Genomic DNA, 15,095 nt, shown 5'->3' on the forward strand with positions numbered 1-15,095 from the left:
CTAAGTCCACCAACTTTGAGGAATGATGCGGGGATTGGGCCATGGCCTACTCCTCCAGATTCTGCTACTAGAACAACACAAAGCGGACCCGACCCATCCCGGAACTTCTTCTTGGGTTCTACTAGCTATGCCGCTGTGTTTACAGAAGAGCAGCCGCTACCAGACACAGTACATGAACAGCCATCCGAAAGTCCGAGCACAGCCCCTTTCGTGTCAAATAGAGGCATGGCACACCGCCATTGCCAGTTCTCTCTAGGAGATACGATAGTCTCTACGCTTCAGCCATTTTCCTTCTATGAAAGGTCTCTTCATATGTATTTCGAATCGCACAAGGGTAAAATCTCTCAGGTACAAACTGCGTATGAGACATAAACTGACTTAGTACATCGAGATTCTAGATCCAGCCCTCCCTGGTCCCCTAATTCTTTCCGCGTTGCCACAACTGCGCATAGACTTAGAACAACTTCAAGCTGCTGGTAATCACGCACACCTGCTCTACGCCGAGATGACAAGGAATTCCGCTCGCCCAATGAAAATACCTTCAGATATGCGTCCGTCAGAGTTCCACACTCTCTTCACAGGCAAAAATCTGAGATGGGAGATTTTGGGCTTGATCATGGCGATTGCCGGCTCTAGTGCCCAGTTCACATCGCCTAACGACCCCCTCTTCACATTAGAAGATGGCAAGCAGATGAATAGAGAGGAGTTCATCGAGGACATAATGCATGCAACCAATACGTGTATCAACATCTGCCAAACACATGGCGCTGTCAATGAGCGTACGTATCATTCATACGCAGACTTACCGTACACGTTTTGATGGAAGCAGTCATGGTATGCCTCGTTTACATCAACCTGATGGTAGTCAGTAGCTTCTATGGGGACAACCGTACGTCACCCCTACATCCAGAAGACTAAATTACGATCGCTGACTCTCCAGATCATGCTACTTGGAGGCGTATGGGCGACAGCGTATCCGCACTTTACGCTGCGGGAATCCACTGCGAGGCTTGCAACGTAGACGGTAGCAACGCAGAACCGTTCTTCATGCGCGAATTCAGGAGACGACTCTACGCGGCGATATATTACGGCGACAAGACGCTAGCGGTGTTCTACGGAAGGCCTCCGATGATGGGCTGGAGATACAGTGACCGCAAGATGTTGTTGGACATTAGCGATCGCGCTATGGCCTCGGACGATACTGAAGTACTCAATGCTGCGCTCTCGAAGCTCGACAGCGACGGTTGGAATACCGAAGGTCATCTACACCCTACTACTTTCGGTAGGATGCGATGCCAACTTGCTGTGTTTAAAGAGAGGTTGTTAGAGCAAAGTCTTGCAGGCGAAAAGGATAGTGAAGTGGTGCGGAATGTCGAGTACGTCTAGATTTCCCATCGCTTTTTAACCTTCGGCTAACAAGAGCAGAGCAATATCTGCCGAATGTGCCGAATGGTGGAACTCATTACCGACTCACCTTCGCTATGATACATATACCGAAGAAGCTGCTTGGGTAGACCGCGGTCCTGGTCTGGCCATGCGACTGGTCGCCTACTACCTGGATTACCTGCACGTACATTTCCAAACACAACGCCTCCTTCGTCGGATAACGCAACAAGCTCTGCCGGCATTGTTGGAAGTGTCTCTGAAACTACTGGTGTCCTCACTCGTGGCTTCCAAGCCGCAAAACCGCATATACGAAACTCGTCGCCATTTCCCCACTGTCATTTTATTCTACTGTTCCCCAGCTGCTGGTGTATTGGCACTAGAGCTGCGGAGATGTACAATTGAGGGCGTACCACTACCTAGCACAGTCTCCCGGGCCGACCTAATCCGTAACCTTTCCGTGTTGACTTCATGTTTGGAATGGAGCGTTCTTCCCGGCGACGGCAATCTCAAGCTTTGCAACGAGCTCAACAAAATGCTCGCGCTGGTACTAGATGAGGTCCTCAACTACGAACCTCCAACCAAAGGCACACCAGATGCCGGTGACGATACCGCAGCTAATCTGACCGGGATGGGGCAGGGATTCTTCGACATGCCCATGACCGAGGGGCTGGAACCTATACCGACAGAGTCGTCCGACTTTCTGAACTGGCTAGACAATGCAACGTGGAATAATGCGGTAAGCTGAAGAGTCACATGCAGAAAGAATTTGCTGACCAATCCAGGACTTGTTCTGAGTGTAATCAATTGTGTTGACAGGACTGCAAAGCCTCGGCCAACTAAAACAAACCGTCCAACGCCTCATACCCGAATCCCGGTATATTATGGAAATCCGACACGATTTACGCCTCAAACCGCTCTTCCAGAAACATTATTCCCAGAATCTAAGCATACAAACTATTCCACGCGTCATCCGAAACCCAAATCCGGCAATCTGACTCCTCTAAAGGCGGCCAATCATTCAGAGCCCGGAGAAGTACGCCGCTCTCGCAGCAGCTCTGTTCTCAGACTCATCCACTTTCTTTTGTGCTTCGTTGCTCGACTGCGACGTCGCTTCAGCAGCTGCTATATGTATTAGCTAGAGTTCCAGTTCATCAAAGGATGTATGAACATACGCTTTCGGTTCAGCAACTTTGCCAGAATACTTTTCGACGTTGATTTCGTTGAGACTAGGGAGTTCGCATCGGAAGATGAGTATGGAGGTGGTGCAGTGGTAGAATAGCGTGGCAGATCGCTTGGTGAGGTGGTGTTGGGTTGAGAAGACATTGTGGTGGTACTTCGGTATAAGTGACAAGTAGATGTCGTATTGATAGTGCTTGGAGATATCGAGAGGGCTGAGACAGTCGACTTAATGTATGCGGCTGCTCTCGTTGACAAGTATGACTCTGCCATTGATGTTCCACATGTCTTCTTATATGCAGACTCGTCATATCACTACCGATCAGCTCGGAGACCCTATCAGGTTTGTCATTGCCCTTTCCAGCTGCTTCGGAATTCAACTTGACTCTTCCCCACTCAGCACAAGCCATGAACTGCATGCCTTACACATTTGGTGCAGCCCTCGGAGTACCTACTTGGCGGGCTTTGGTAAGCGAGTGCAAGCATCGTGGTGTCAGCGCTAGGCAACAGTGTTAGGCGTCCAATGCCGAATCGCGGCACTGAAGAACGTTGCATGCACAGATGTTAGGATACACGCGTCAGGTGTGTTTTGCAAAGTCTGACTGGTTTTCCTGATCTGGATTGTCTTTTTTTGTTTGCATGTATCCTTATGGCTGCATGGTGACTGAGAATCTTCGGAATGAAAATAGTGCCGATGATTTTGCCGGTAGGTTGGAGAGGGTTAGCTTGACGTGTTTGCTCCGATGGAAAGGGCGGAGTCTAGAAGCCCATGACAATCAAAGGGCACATGCGACGAAATGAGTCAGATCCACGCATGTTAATGTCGATAATGTTCTTGGATGCGACAAATGCGATGGAGCTGTGGGAGGGCGTTTCCCCTATCACAGAGACTTTGATTCCACCTTGGCGGCTACAACGAATGACATTTGTTGAATGCAACAGGTTTTGGCGCCTGTGTCAACTGCAAAGTATTTACACGAAGTTTATACGGGCCTCCCTTATACTGCCTTCAAGTTAATTAGACACACTGCGAGTAGTAATCACCTCCGGCCTTGCAGGTAAGTCCTGAAGCACCTACACACCGTTAGTAAAGGCTTATTTGCACGTTTGCTCAGCTCATCCGACTTACAAGTTTTGCATCCAGTGAAACCATTTCCACCGCATTGGCCGTACCTTGCAACAGAGCAAGCGCCAGAACCACCTCCATTCGTTGGCACAGCGGCGGCAGAGGTGGCTACCGCCGACGTCCTCATCGTGGTTGCAGTAGCTGTAGCAACTGGCGCTCCACCAGTAGCAGTGACAGCAGATCCAGCACTACCAGCAACGGCTTCTGTACCACCCGCGATGACTGCCGGACCGGGAGCGACGTACGAAGCGAGGTTCTGGTAGATGTTGATTTGGATACCGGGGTCGGTAGCCTTGTATGCTCCAGGGAACGATACGCCAGCGGGTGAAGAAGATCCACTACCAGTGACAGTGATCTGGTAGCAGGTGATGTAGAATTGGGCGCCGTTGGCACTGCCTGCAGCATGTAGCGCAATAGCCTCCGCTCTCAGTAGATAATCTCCAGGGGCCAGGTTGGTGGGAATCTTCACATCCATCTTTCCACAGTTCTTGTTCAGATCCTTAGTACCCCAATAATCATCCGAACCACCACCGCCACCGCTGTTCTTCGCCCATGTATCCTGGAAGACCTTGAAGAAGGGGGTCGAACCATCCGCTGTGGATGCGTCTGCAACCTTGGACATGTAGACCAGAACGGGGCCGTAGTGGGCCCCGCCGATGGCTTCGTTAGCGCATGAGCGGTCGCCGTTCTGCTGGTGCATCTCTACGGTGACGGTACCACCGGCAGGAACGCTGCATTTCGAGGCTGCTGGACCGCGGTTGGCGTTGCAGCGGATGTCGTTGCTTGCTACTGAGGTGACGGGGCTGTTGCCATTGGGTAATCTTGCGCACGTCGACTGGTGGATGGATGTCAGCGGTTGATACAAGACACTTGGGGGTACTTATCTGATCTACACCGTTTACCCAAAGCTGCTGAAAAGTGGCATGAGAGGCTACCTGTGTCGCGAAGGCAGCAACGCCGGTCAAGATGATTGCACTCTTCATGATAAATGCTCTGCCGATGATCGGTGGATGAAGTGAACGCAAGTGTTGGACTGTTCTGGGATGGTATCGACTTGAATACCTACCTATCGTCTCTTTATACTTGCCTCTTTATCCCCTAAGAAGTATACAACATGCTCGCTTACAGGCGGAGTGTAGCCCATGGTATCGATCTAGGCGACTACACCCCAAGAGGCAACAGCCTAGAGTATGGCATCGTCGTGTGACTTGCGATTATATGAAAGCAAAGCTTGTCAGTGCCGTAACCCGGGTTCAGTTTTCCACGTGTAACGTCCTGCAGGTGGTGTGGAAATTAATCAGTGCGCCAAAGGTAGCCATTCAGTGTTGACTACACCGAAACTGGGCTCTAGATTCGTTTGACAGGTATGCTTTTGGGGGTGTCGTGCAGGCTTGCTTGTATATAATGCGTGTGCTACGAGCCACCGGATAAAGCTCCCATCGGTTCGATTGGGCGCAAGTCTTGTGAGCGTATGGTAGCCTCTTCTTCGCATCTCTGCGGTTCGGGATCGAGAATTTCAACACTCGTAACGCGTATGTACTGATTGGCAGTGGTAACCATGCTGTTCCTGTGGGTTGCAGCCCCAACGCCTTCAGCAACTGAACGTTCGATTTTCACATTGAATTCGCGAGACCGTGATCTAGGGCGATCGGGCGAGACATCCAGGTCTTAGGGCGACGAGTTATCGAAAGCAATCTGTTTAGATGAAATTCGAGAAGCGACGCGTGCCGCGTTTGCGCATTTCCCAGATCCGGTTCTTCGGTTAGAAAGCTTGTTTTTCTCCTCTTCCCAATATGGTGTCGGAGGTGATAGAAGGCTTAAGTCTAGATGAAGTGACCGCCTGAGAAGTGCGTGCTCGAGTTGCAGTGGGTAGAGTGATGGGTCGGCACCTGGCTGGCTGCTGCCGATGTGGGGACGGCTAGCACGTTTGGGGCAGGGGCCCCGGGGGCGCGCACGAAGCACCTCGAACCTCCCTCGTTCCTTCATCGACGCACATCTTTGGTCGACCATGGTGTATTCCTTTATACAGGTTTCGATGCGTGTGCCGTTATTCCTAGTCGTTGTCGTCGATTGATCATCTTTCTACGTAGCAAAGTGCCCTCTTTCGCATCTGTTGCCATTCCCGGGAATACAATTTTCTTCATTCACGTAGGTCGACCTCGTCGTACTCTATTCATGCCTCAATCTCTTATACGTGTTGGGTTGTAGTCTCTCCGATCTCTTTGTTGCTACATCATCCACCCCATTGATGCCCACGTAAGTATATCAGCAACCTTTGTCTCTCCTCTCAAGCCATCCTTTCGTTATGATCATAGCCTCGTCATCCTTCAGTCTTCACCATCTTTCTCTTCGTCAAACCTCTCGCTTCCCACAGGCCACACACGCACAGCCCGCCTTCACTCAGCAAAATAGCAAACGCCCACACTCACCTTCACCTTCACCTCGCCTCCCCACCGGTCCAGCCATCTCCCTCCACCGCCTATCTTATACAGAGTATACCACGAACTCTCTCGCGCTATATAGTCCTAGATCTTCTACGTCCCTCCATCGACTCGGGATGGAAGACCTGATGATCGGCCGGAAACGTGCAGCATAGCAAAGGAGTGGGTAAGACCACCGCCAACGCTGGGTCGCTCCCAGCTATGTTGGAAGCCGCGGGTTCGAGTCGTGATAAAACCACTTCTACACTCCCCAAGGTGGCGTCCTGGCATGGCATCTTCGGAGCATGCCAGAATGCCGACTTGGGGAGTGTAGCGGAGTTTTCACCAGACACTTAATACCTTAAGGGTGTCTGTTCTTTTTTGCTCTTGCCTATGTCATTTTATGCCTTCTTTCACTTGTAATAGCGGAGAAAACATCTGTGCTAAGACAGGAACACAATGCCAATTAGGTGCTCCGTGCATTAGTCTTAACGTAGGTATGTTGTCTACGTATCCTGTTAGCTAAGCATATGTAGCAATCTACTTATCACTTTATAATGTATACTAGAAGATAATTTAACAACAGCGTTCTGTTATTAGATACATTATAGATATAGCACATAGTTATTAATTGCAGATAAACAGATAAACGAAATCAAGACAATAGAAGAAGAACAGTAGGTTGTCTTGAACATGTTTGGTCATTGATCATGTAGATGAATTCTTAATCTTTAGTAGCATGATGGTATGCTACTTATACATCCGCTTGGTGTTTTGAAGTCATCAAATTCGTGAAGATACCGCACCCCAAGTCTATACATCACACCTTCTTAGTCCCTCTTGAGAGGTGTGAAGGTCTCGGCTATGCCCTCGTTTGTAATGATCATCATCTGAAGGCCATCACCAACCTCAATGTGCCTCTCCACGGCGCTCGTGAAGGCGTCCCGTACCAGGTCCTCGACGTGATCCCGCGGTAGCGGTTGTGCTTGCTTCGACTTGAGTTCGTGGCCTGTTCCGCTGCCTGGCTCGTACATGTTCTTGAAGTTGACCTGGTTGTCCAAGAAAGGCATAATGAGAGATGCCGCAGCACCAGCCGCCCTGCACTGCTCCCTCTCGTAGCTGCCGACCGGGTCGTAGGAGTACAGCGCACCCTTGCCCTCCTCGTCCAGACCAGCCAGGATGGCGTGTACGTAGTAGGGGAAGAAGCGCTTGTTGTAGAGAATGTGGCTGAGTCGTTGTGCGCAGGCAGAGACGGTCATGGGCTTTCCGTGCTGGTACTTGTACATCTTGACGATGGTGTCGAGACGCTCCTTCAGCGCATCACCGTCGGCGGCGAACCCGACAACTGACAGCACTATCCTGGCACCCTTGTTCTCTGGTCCCTCGCCGCCGATCTTGAAGAGCTTGGGTGCGTATCGTGTGTTGATGTTGTAGCCGGAAGTCGAGCGTGTGTCGCCTGCGAGGATGGCGAAGTCGGCGCCGGAGATGCCCAGTGTTGAGCCACCGTTGTCCGTGTAGCTGCATTGTGTTAGCGGTGCGTATGTTCAGCATGGCGAGCCAGCGTACGGGTAGAAGCCATGTTGCCGCTCGCCTGACGGAACAGTTGTGGGGGTCTGCTTGAACGAATAGCCTGGGCCGCCTTGCGGAGGTGCACCGGTGTAGAGGGCAGCCATCGTCGAGTTTTGGAGAGGCGGATTCGGGCGGAGTTGCAGAGGTACAGTCGGTATCGGAAGGGGGGTGGGCTGTTGCGACGCTTCTGTTTGTTGGTGCTGGAGCTCTGGAGTTACGCAGCTCGAATGCCTGGAGCTTCCGCGCGCTAGTGTCTTGGCGCCCATGTAGTGAGAGCATGCATTTACCGTCTGTGGCGGGCATGCACAGCAAGCGTCTGGATCAAATGTCTTGGGGTGTACTTCATTTTGGTTGTGCGAACGCCGCATTCACAGTATTACTACAAGTCTTCTCAGTCTGTGCTATCTTCTCCCCTCACCTTCTCTCTCTCGACCTTGATCGTCTCCTCTTCGGCGACCTTGACCTGCGCTCTACTTTGCTCTTTGTGCCCTGATCGTCCTTTCCTCTATGTTCCAATTCCTTGCGCTTTCCCGTAGCAGAGCTTGACGCCGTGCCCGTTCCACTCGACGCGCCAGTCTTGGACGCGGACACAAACTCGAGAGCTTCTCTCGGTGCCTTGGATTTCTCTTGTTCTTTGGTCTTTGCGATGCGCTTCTGTGAAGCCCTCAATTCCTCGACATAGGCCCACTCCGGGAAGACTGCCGGTATCGCGACATCTTGTGGCAGTGTAGATGCATATGCGTCCTCTTCGCTAATTCCCGCAAAGCCCATCAGCTTTCGCATGTGTCCCGGATCGCGTAGCACGGACGAGCCTTCCAGGCGCTGGTTGAAATGCTGGCCCTTCTTCTTGAGCTCTAGAAATTGCGCAAACTTCTTCGTCGCTTTCTGTGGTGGTGATCCCGGCGGAGAAGGCGGTATATCGAAGTTCGGTACGGTAGGTAGAGTAAGGTTCTGAATCAGGGCACGTGTAGCTGTGTGTGGTGAGCCTGGCGCGGCTTCATTCTCGTTGGCATCGTCCTCTGGAGGCGGCGAAACTGTCGGACCTTGCGCAGGGCCGCTCACCGGACCCGACGATGTAGGCGGCTGTTCGAGAGGCGCGGGAGCGGAGAGAGGCGCTGGGGTAGGCGCGACAGCTGCAGGAATGTTGGTCAACTCTATATTAGTAGCGATCCGAGCCCTCTGCACAGATTTGCGGGTCTCACCTCTGGCTTGGTCGCGGGCACGACATCCTCGTCGTCACTGTCTGGGTAGTCGATTCCGAGCATTGTGAGTGCGCAATGCTGGTGGGCGATGCTCTCGGATTGACCTCAATATGCGGAGCTTGGGCCAGCTCCATGGCTTGGCGGGCGAGCTGCGCAACCACCGACTGCCTGACGAGCGTCGTGACAACAACAACCTCACCTCTGAGCCCACTGCGACATAGCACTCTCTCCGAATCCCGAACAACACCGTCTCTGCAGTTCTGCATTTCAGTCGCCTCTTCCACCATGAACCACCTGCCGCAAGCTTGGGGTCGCGTATGTCTTCCGCCCGCCTCCAACAGCAACAGTACTAATGCATCGTAGCCCAGAGACGATGTATACGGCGCCTACGACCCTTCGCACTTCTCCGCTGCCGGCCCCAACCAGCACACCCAGAGCCCGATCGTCACGGGTACCTCAGTACTTGCGGCCAAGTTCAAGGACGGCGTAGTCATCGCCGCCGACAACCTGGGTATGGCACACTACTATAGGCAATGAGGGTCTGGCTGACCATACATGTAGCTTCATACGGCTCCCTCGCTCGCTTCACCGACGTCAAGCGCCTACGAAAGTTCAATGACGAGGTCGTCGTGGGTTTCGGCGGCGATGTTTCCGACATGCAGTACCTGGACCGCCTACTCAACTCGCTCGACATCCGCGAGAACTACTCCTCCTCCGAAAACTCGCTGAATGCCAAGAACCTCCACACCTACCTCGCCAAAGTCATGTACAATCGCCGCTCAAAGTTCGATCCATTGTGGAACCACCTGCTCATCGTGGGCATGGACGGAGACAAGAAGCCCTTCCTCGCAAGCGCAGACCTTCTCGGTACCACCTTTTCATCACCATCGCTGGCCACTGGCTTCGGTGCACATCTCGCTCAGCCAATCCTAAGGACAATATTGCCAGATGAGGCCGCCGTGGAGAACGTCACAAGGGAGCAGGCGGTAGAGAAGATCAAGGAGTGCATGAAGGTTCTCTTCTACAGGGATGCCAGGAGTATGGACAAGTACTCGATTGCCGTCATTACCAAGGACGGCGTCGATCTCGATGAGAACGTGAAGCTGGAGAACCAGAGCTGGGCATTTGCCGACAGGATCAGGGGTTACGGCACCCAGGTTGTGTAGAGGGGAATTGATGTGCAAGACCGAACATAACGATCAAAAGCGCCAGCTCACTGAGTAGCTGAGGCTTGAATGATAGACATGAATGAATGTACCAATACCGGTATGAGTTTGTCCCAGGTCTTCTGCTACTAGTATACTGCATGTCCGCGCACTATTACTAGATTCGGCCATCAAGACTCCATGCACATCGGCACTCAAGAGAGCCAACAAGGTTAGAGCTTCGTAAGCTAGAGCGGGGAAGCTCCGCCCAAGAACAACAAACCTGACGATCAGCACTATGAATTCTACGACTGGTTGTTCCTTATTTGCATACTTATAAACGCCTTCGTCGGATCTCATTTACCGCTCCATCTCACAGATTCACACGCATTTGCGCGATGGCCTCTTCACAAACCAAGAGAATAGTATTTACAGGTGGTTCTGGAGTCGCAGGACGCCATGTAATTGAAAAGCTGCTTACCTTCGGACACGAGATACTCAACGTGGATGCAACGCCTCTGGACAACCCCAATGTACACACTCTAAAGGCCGATCTCACAGATGGGGCGCAAGCCTTCAACAGTCTGTCTTGCCACTTCAAGATTAGTGAACCCTTTATGGAGCCAGTCAAGACGCCAGATGCAGTCGTACATTTCGCTGGTATGTATCATCTTGTATCTCATGGATAAACATCCTGCGAATAAGCAGGAACTCAGGAAACATAACTTGACTTCAGCAACAAACTCTCAACAAGACTAACCTGACCCACCCATCAGGCATCCCCCAACCCATGCGCCTCCCCGACAACGAAACCTACCGCATCAACACCCTAAGCTCCTACAATGTCATCGAGGCAGCATGCAAACTCGGCATCAAGAAGATCATCCTCGCATCCAGCATAACCACCTACGGGATCACCTACGCCGAAGGCAACGTCTCCTACCCGCACTTTCCCCTCACAGAAACCAGTCCCACAAGCCCCATGGACGTCTACGCCACCAGTAAACTCTGCATGGAAACCACGGCCGCCTCCTTCGCCCGCCGCTTTCCCAGTGTAGACATCTACTGCCTGCGCATCTCCGCAGTTATAGAACCTGAAACCCACGCCAAGAAGTTCTCGGCGTATTTGACTCGGCCTCGGGATTTCAAGGTGCATGCGTGGAGTTATACCGATGCGCGCGATTTGGGGAACATGGTGCAGTGTTGTTTGAAGACGGATGGGTTGGGGTTCCAGATTTTTAATGCGGTTAATGATGAGATTACGGTGCCGGAGGAAGAAGGGAGCAGTGAGGAATGGCTGAGGAAGGCTTGTCCTGAGACGGAAGTGTTGGCCGGGTTGAGGGGGAGGGAGAGTCCGGTTTGTAATGCGAAGATGAAGGAGTTGTTGGGGTTTAGGGAGGAGTTTGCGTGGGGGAAGGTTTTGGGTAGAAAAGCATAAGCTTATGCCAGAAGAGAGATTCGACGCCAACGCTATTGGCTAAAGTAGAGCATGGAAGATGACAAGAGGGTTGTGTGTTTAAAGGTGGATCTGTTATGGATTCCAGAGGTATCCCCCGTGACAGTCGATGTTGTTAGCACAATGTGAGTTCTAGCAAAGACATCGAGAAAACGACACCAACGGCAGTGCCAAAATCTATATCGATGATTTGTCCACGCCGGACTACAGAAGAAAGAGGTGAAACTCTTGTTGAACGTCATGATTAGCGGTCCACTGTGGTGAGGGACGACTGCGCCGGGCAGGACGGGGGAAGTAGGCGCAAAGTAAACGTCAACCCATGCAGACCCAGTCTATCTTTACCAGGTCAGAAGCGTCCGACTCAGTCTCAAACTTCTGGTGCCATTGAAGAGCACAGAGCCTTCTCAACTTCGGACTGCTGGCGCGGCGTTCTTACGCATCTGCGATATTACGCAGTATCAGGCTGAAGCCGTCGAGTCGGCAACGTGGCATCGTAGCTAGGCAGGTAAGACCGTTCCAACCCGAGTGTCGTCGTAGCGAAGGCACCACACGGTCTGACCTTAGTACCTCGGTCCTGAGACGACCGCGGGAGGTCGTGGTGTCGGCAAGATCGACGTGCGCTGAACTTTGAAACGCCCGCACCCTGGATTAGGCCCTCAATGAACTTGGTCTGTGCGCATACGCCTTAGGGGCGCAGCAGACATGCGCTTCGCATATCAAAAGGGTCACAAGGCTCAGACGTCGCGACTAGGCTTTTGCTGTGCCGCGAAAAAGCAATTCCACAGTATGTTGCGCCCCATACCGGCGGTCGGCCTTGCAAGTGCGCTCATCCAAACTATCGACTTCTCCATCAACGCTTTACGCAAAGACCATCCCATCTTCCAGCCTAGCTCACCTTCGACAACACCGCTCGTGGAAAATGCAGCCTTCCTACAAGATATCATACACAATCTCTATCGCCTGACCGACCTAATTGACAACTCTGAGCTCAAAGAGCTGTACGACGAAAAATCAGCAAAGAGCGCAAAAGCAGCCAAGAAACTTAGCGAGGCAGCGCTGCAATTGCTGAAGCATGCTGAGCTAGTCAAGGAATTGACAGCTTCATTCATCGACGCGCTAATCGCGGCGCAAGAGAAGGGAAAGTTTGGTGACCCGCGATGGCCCACTGCGCGCGAAGCATTATTGAACGGCGTGTGGAAGAAGGCCAATGTGACAGGTACAAAGAAGAAGTACCGTGCCCTTCGTCGCGACATTGAGACGAGTTTACTGCTCGCTATGCGCCAGTATCTGGATCAATCCATTGAGACCGGTCTCGCTCTGTTCAGCGGCGACGAAGGCGTGCACACGAAGCATTGGGAAAAGTGGCAGAATCAAACCCTCGATATGATCCACAGCAATGATTGGAAAAGCAGCAAGAAGAAGGATGTAGAGGAGTTTTCCAAACAGGTTGATGCGCTCATCCAGGCGGAGAAGGAAGCGTACTTCCGCGCTACCCTCTTCGAGAGGCTGTGGTTCGAGGAGATGGATGAAAGGATGAATAGTATCGATAGTTCCGTCGATTTAGGGTTCGAGTGGGTGATGGGAGACGGCTCTAGACAGGTTGGCGGTTTGCTGGAGTGGTTTACTAATACGAGGGGCGAAGAAATATATTGGCTCACCGGTGCGTCTTCATCTCTTACTATTCCGTCTTTCGATCCCTGAATGTCTTCTTACAACGGCTCCAGGTAAACCGGGCTCAGGGAAAACCACTCTGATGAAATATCTCTTCCGCAATCCACTCTTGTTCCCACATCTCGAGGCGTGGTCTGGTCAGAAACCCGGCATCACGTCTGGGTTCTTTCTTTGGAACAATGGGACAGAGCTGCAGAAGAGTTCAATTGGTCTACTGCGAGCCATCATCTACGAAAGCTTACAGGACATGATATTTGGGCCCCTGGAAGAAGACGGGGTCATTATGCAGAACCTGTTCTCCGATCGCTGGAATGCGTTTCAATCCTACGCTGGTGGCCTACACGAGTTCACTTTTCCGGAATTGAAAGCAGCGTTTGAGAGCTTGGTCGGCGATGCGAACAAGAAGTTTCTCTTCATGATCGATGGGCTGGATGAGACGGATGACTATCCGAAGGAGTTGATGGACCTCGTGTTCAGCACTTCGCGGAGAGACAATGTCAAGTTCCTGCTTTCGGCCCGGAGCTCACCAGTCTTCTATTCGGCGTTTGAGAATAAGCCTAGGATGGTACTGGAGGAATACACAAGAGATGATATACAAACATACCTGATCAGAACTTTCGGCGAGGAACCAAAGTTGCATTCGCTAAGAGGGAAGATGGACGGCCAAGAGGAAGAACACATCGTCGGGATGCTCGCTGAAAAGAGCTCAGGAGTGTTCCTGTGGCTGAAACTCGCCACCACATTTCTCTTCGAAAGTCTAGAGCCCGACTCTGATTTCCTCGTCCTGAAAGATCGCGCGGAGGGGCTTCCCTATCTCCTGGACGATCTGCTCGCCCACATGCTCAGCAAAATGGCTCCAGAGGACGTCGAAGCAGTTGGAAAACTGCACGCCCTCCTCTCACATCAAGACATATGCCCGGCCATCATTCCTTTCTCCTTTGCCTTCACAGCCGAGACGTCAGCAACACTAGCCGCAGATGTACGGCCCTTGACAGCAGTCGAGATAAGTAAGAGAGTCGAAGACATGCAGACCCTCACCCAACAGCGGTGTAAAGGAATGTTGACCATCTTCGACACCACACCACCCGATCAACACGCCAGTACCGAGAGCCTGAGGATAAGCTACACCCACCGCGCGATAAGAGACTACTTCTTTGCATATCCCGGTCTACTCGAAACGAGCTTGAACAACGCATCTGAACAAACCGACTGGAACGCACCCCAACAATGGGCGAACGCTCATCTCTGGGTCCTCAAAACCCTGTCCTCTTCCATGCCCAAACGCACCAGCAGCAACACCAACACCAACAGCTCCCGCGCCCCCCCACTCCAAGTCTGGACCCCACTATCCAGCGCCCTGGAAAGCAGCCTCGAACTGCACACAGCCACAAACAAGTTTCCACTAACCTACATCCACGCCGCCTTGACAACCGGCGTCTTCCTTGCCCTAAGAAGCGAAACCGGCCATGATCTGCCCCAATATCCCTCGTCTACCGCATCAAGCTCCACCTCGACATCGACCTCTACTACCTCCTCCGCCTCAGCAGCCACCACTCCAACAACCCTGACAACGCCTCTCGACCTGGCCGTCCTCATCAACCTAACCGCCTACATCGCGCTCAAAGCCAAGGCCACAGACCGCCGAGAAGTCCGGCACGCGCTCGATTACAGTCGGGGAATGAGAAAACGGATGGGTGCTGGCGGGGAGCAGGTGTGGTTGTTTGGCGAGGGGAGGGAGAGATTGAGGAAGGAGTTTGAGAGGGGGAGACAAGAAGGGGAAGCGCTGTTGGAGTATTATGCCAAAGCAGTGAGGTTTGGAGTTAGTAAGCCGGAGGTTGAGGTGCCGGAGTGGGTGTGAGGAACGCGTGGTTGGGTGAACCAATGTAGAGTCTTCACGGCTGGCAGGGCTCATGCGTAGTGTTTAACAAAGACGGAAAAGCATTC

The 15,095-nt window shown here is 52.3% G+C and overlaps 8 protein-coding genes across 8 annotated transcripts; 4 read left to right on the plus strand and 4 right to left on the minus strand.

The window, feature by feature from the left end:
• Positions 1 to 547: 547 nt before the first annotated feature.
• On the plus strand, positions 548 to 2,180 carry J4E85_005166 (uncharacterized protein; the record flags this gene model as incomplete). The annotated part of the gene is made up of 4 exons (XM_051469416.1): positions 548 to 779; positions 941 to 1,376; positions 1,426 to 2,122; positions 2,169 to 2,180. The coding sequence occupies 4 exons, from the start codon at positions 548 to 550 to the stop codon at positions 2,178 to 2,180; spliced, it is 1,377 nt and encodes a 458-aa protein (XP_051326247.1).
• Positions 2,181 to 2,404: 224 nt separating this feature from the next.
• Positions 2,405 to 2,709, minus strand: J4E85_005167 (uncharacterized protein; the record flags this gene model as incomplete). The annotated part of the gene is made up of 2 exons (XM_051469417.1): positions 2,405 to 2,505; positions 2,559 to 2,709. 2 exons carry the CDS (start codon positions 2,707 to 2,709, stop codon positions 2,405 to 2,407), a joined length of 252 nt encoding a protein of 83 aa, XP_051326248.1.
• An 871-nt stretch (positions 2,710 to 3,580) lies between these two features.
• J4E85_005168 (uncharacterized protein) lies at positions 3,581 to 4,832 on the minus strand (the record flags this gene model as incomplete). The annotated part of the gene is made up of 3 exons (XM_051469418.1): positions 3,581 to 3,636; positions 3,692 to 4,523; positions 4,815 to 4,832. 3 exons carry the CDS (start codon positions 4,830 to 4,832, stop codon positions 3,581 to 3,583), a joined length of 906 nt encoding a protein of 301 aa, XP_051326249.1.
• A 2,106-nt stretch (positions 4,833 to 6,938) lies between these two features.
• On the minus strand, positions 6,939 to 7,781 carry J4E85_005169 (uncharacterized protein; the record flags this gene model as incomplete). Its single annotated transcript, XM_051469419.1, has 2 exons — positions 6,939 to 7,626; positions 7,675 to 7,781. The coding sequence occupies 2 exons, from the start codon at positions 7,779 to 7,781 to the stop codon at positions 6,939 to 6,941; spliced, it is 795 nt and encodes a 264-aa protein (XP_051326250.1).
• A 310-nt stretch (positions 7,782 to 8,091) lies between these two features.
• On the minus strand, positions 8,092 to 8,942 carry J4E85_005170 (uncharacterized protein; the record flags this gene model as incomplete). The annotated part of the gene is made up of 2 exons (XM_051469420.1): positions 8,092 to 8,829; positions 8,880 to 8,942. 2 exons carry the CDS (start codon positions 8,940 to 8,942, stop codon positions 8,092 to 8,094), a joined length of 801 nt encoding a protein of 266 aa, XP_051326251.1.
• A 222-nt stretch (positions 8,943 to 9,164) lies between these two features.
• On the plus strand, positions 9,165 to 10,045 carry J4E85_005171 (uncharacterized protein; the record flags this gene model as incomplete). Its single annotated transcript, XM_051469421.1, has 3 exons — positions 9,165 to 9,194; positions 9,243 to 9,390; positions 9,441 to 10,045. 3 exons carry the CDS (start codon positions 9,165 to 9,167, stop codon positions 10,043 to 10,045), a joined length of 783 nt encoding a protein of 260 aa, XP_051326252.1.
• A 377-nt stretch (positions 10,046 to 10,422) lies between these two features.
• Positions 10,423 to 11,462, plus strand: J4E85_005172 (putative secondary metabolism biosynthetic enzyme; the record flags this gene model as incomplete). The annotated part of the gene is made up of 2 exons (XM_051469422.1): positions 10,423 to 10,684; positions 10,801 to 11,462. The coding sequence occupies 2 exons, from the start codon at positions 10,423 to 10,425 to the stop codon at positions 11,460 to 11,462; spliced, it is 924 nt and encodes a 307-aa protein (XP_051326253.1).
• Positions 11,463 to 12,182: 720 nt separating this feature from the next.
• J4E85_005173 (uncharacterized protein) lies at positions 12,183 to 15,009 on the plus strand (the record flags this gene model as incomplete). Its single annotated transcript, XM_051469423.1, has 2 exons — positions 12,183 to 13,140; positions 13,205 to 15,009. The coding sequence occupies 2 exons, from the start codon at positions 12,183 to 12,185 to the stop codon at positions 15,007 to 15,009; spliced, it is 2,763 nt and encodes a 920-aa protein (XP_051326254.1).
• Between the last annotated feature and the right edge of the window lie 86 nt (positions 15,010 to 15,095).

Source organism: Alternaria conjuncta (genome assembly GCF_024043145.1).
Source record: "Alternaria conjuncta strain BMP 0040 chromosome Unknown scaffold_7, whole genome shotgun sequence".
NCBI lineage: Eukaryota > Fungi > Ascomycota > Dothideomycetes > Pleosporales > Pleosporaceae > Alternaria > Alternaria conjuncta.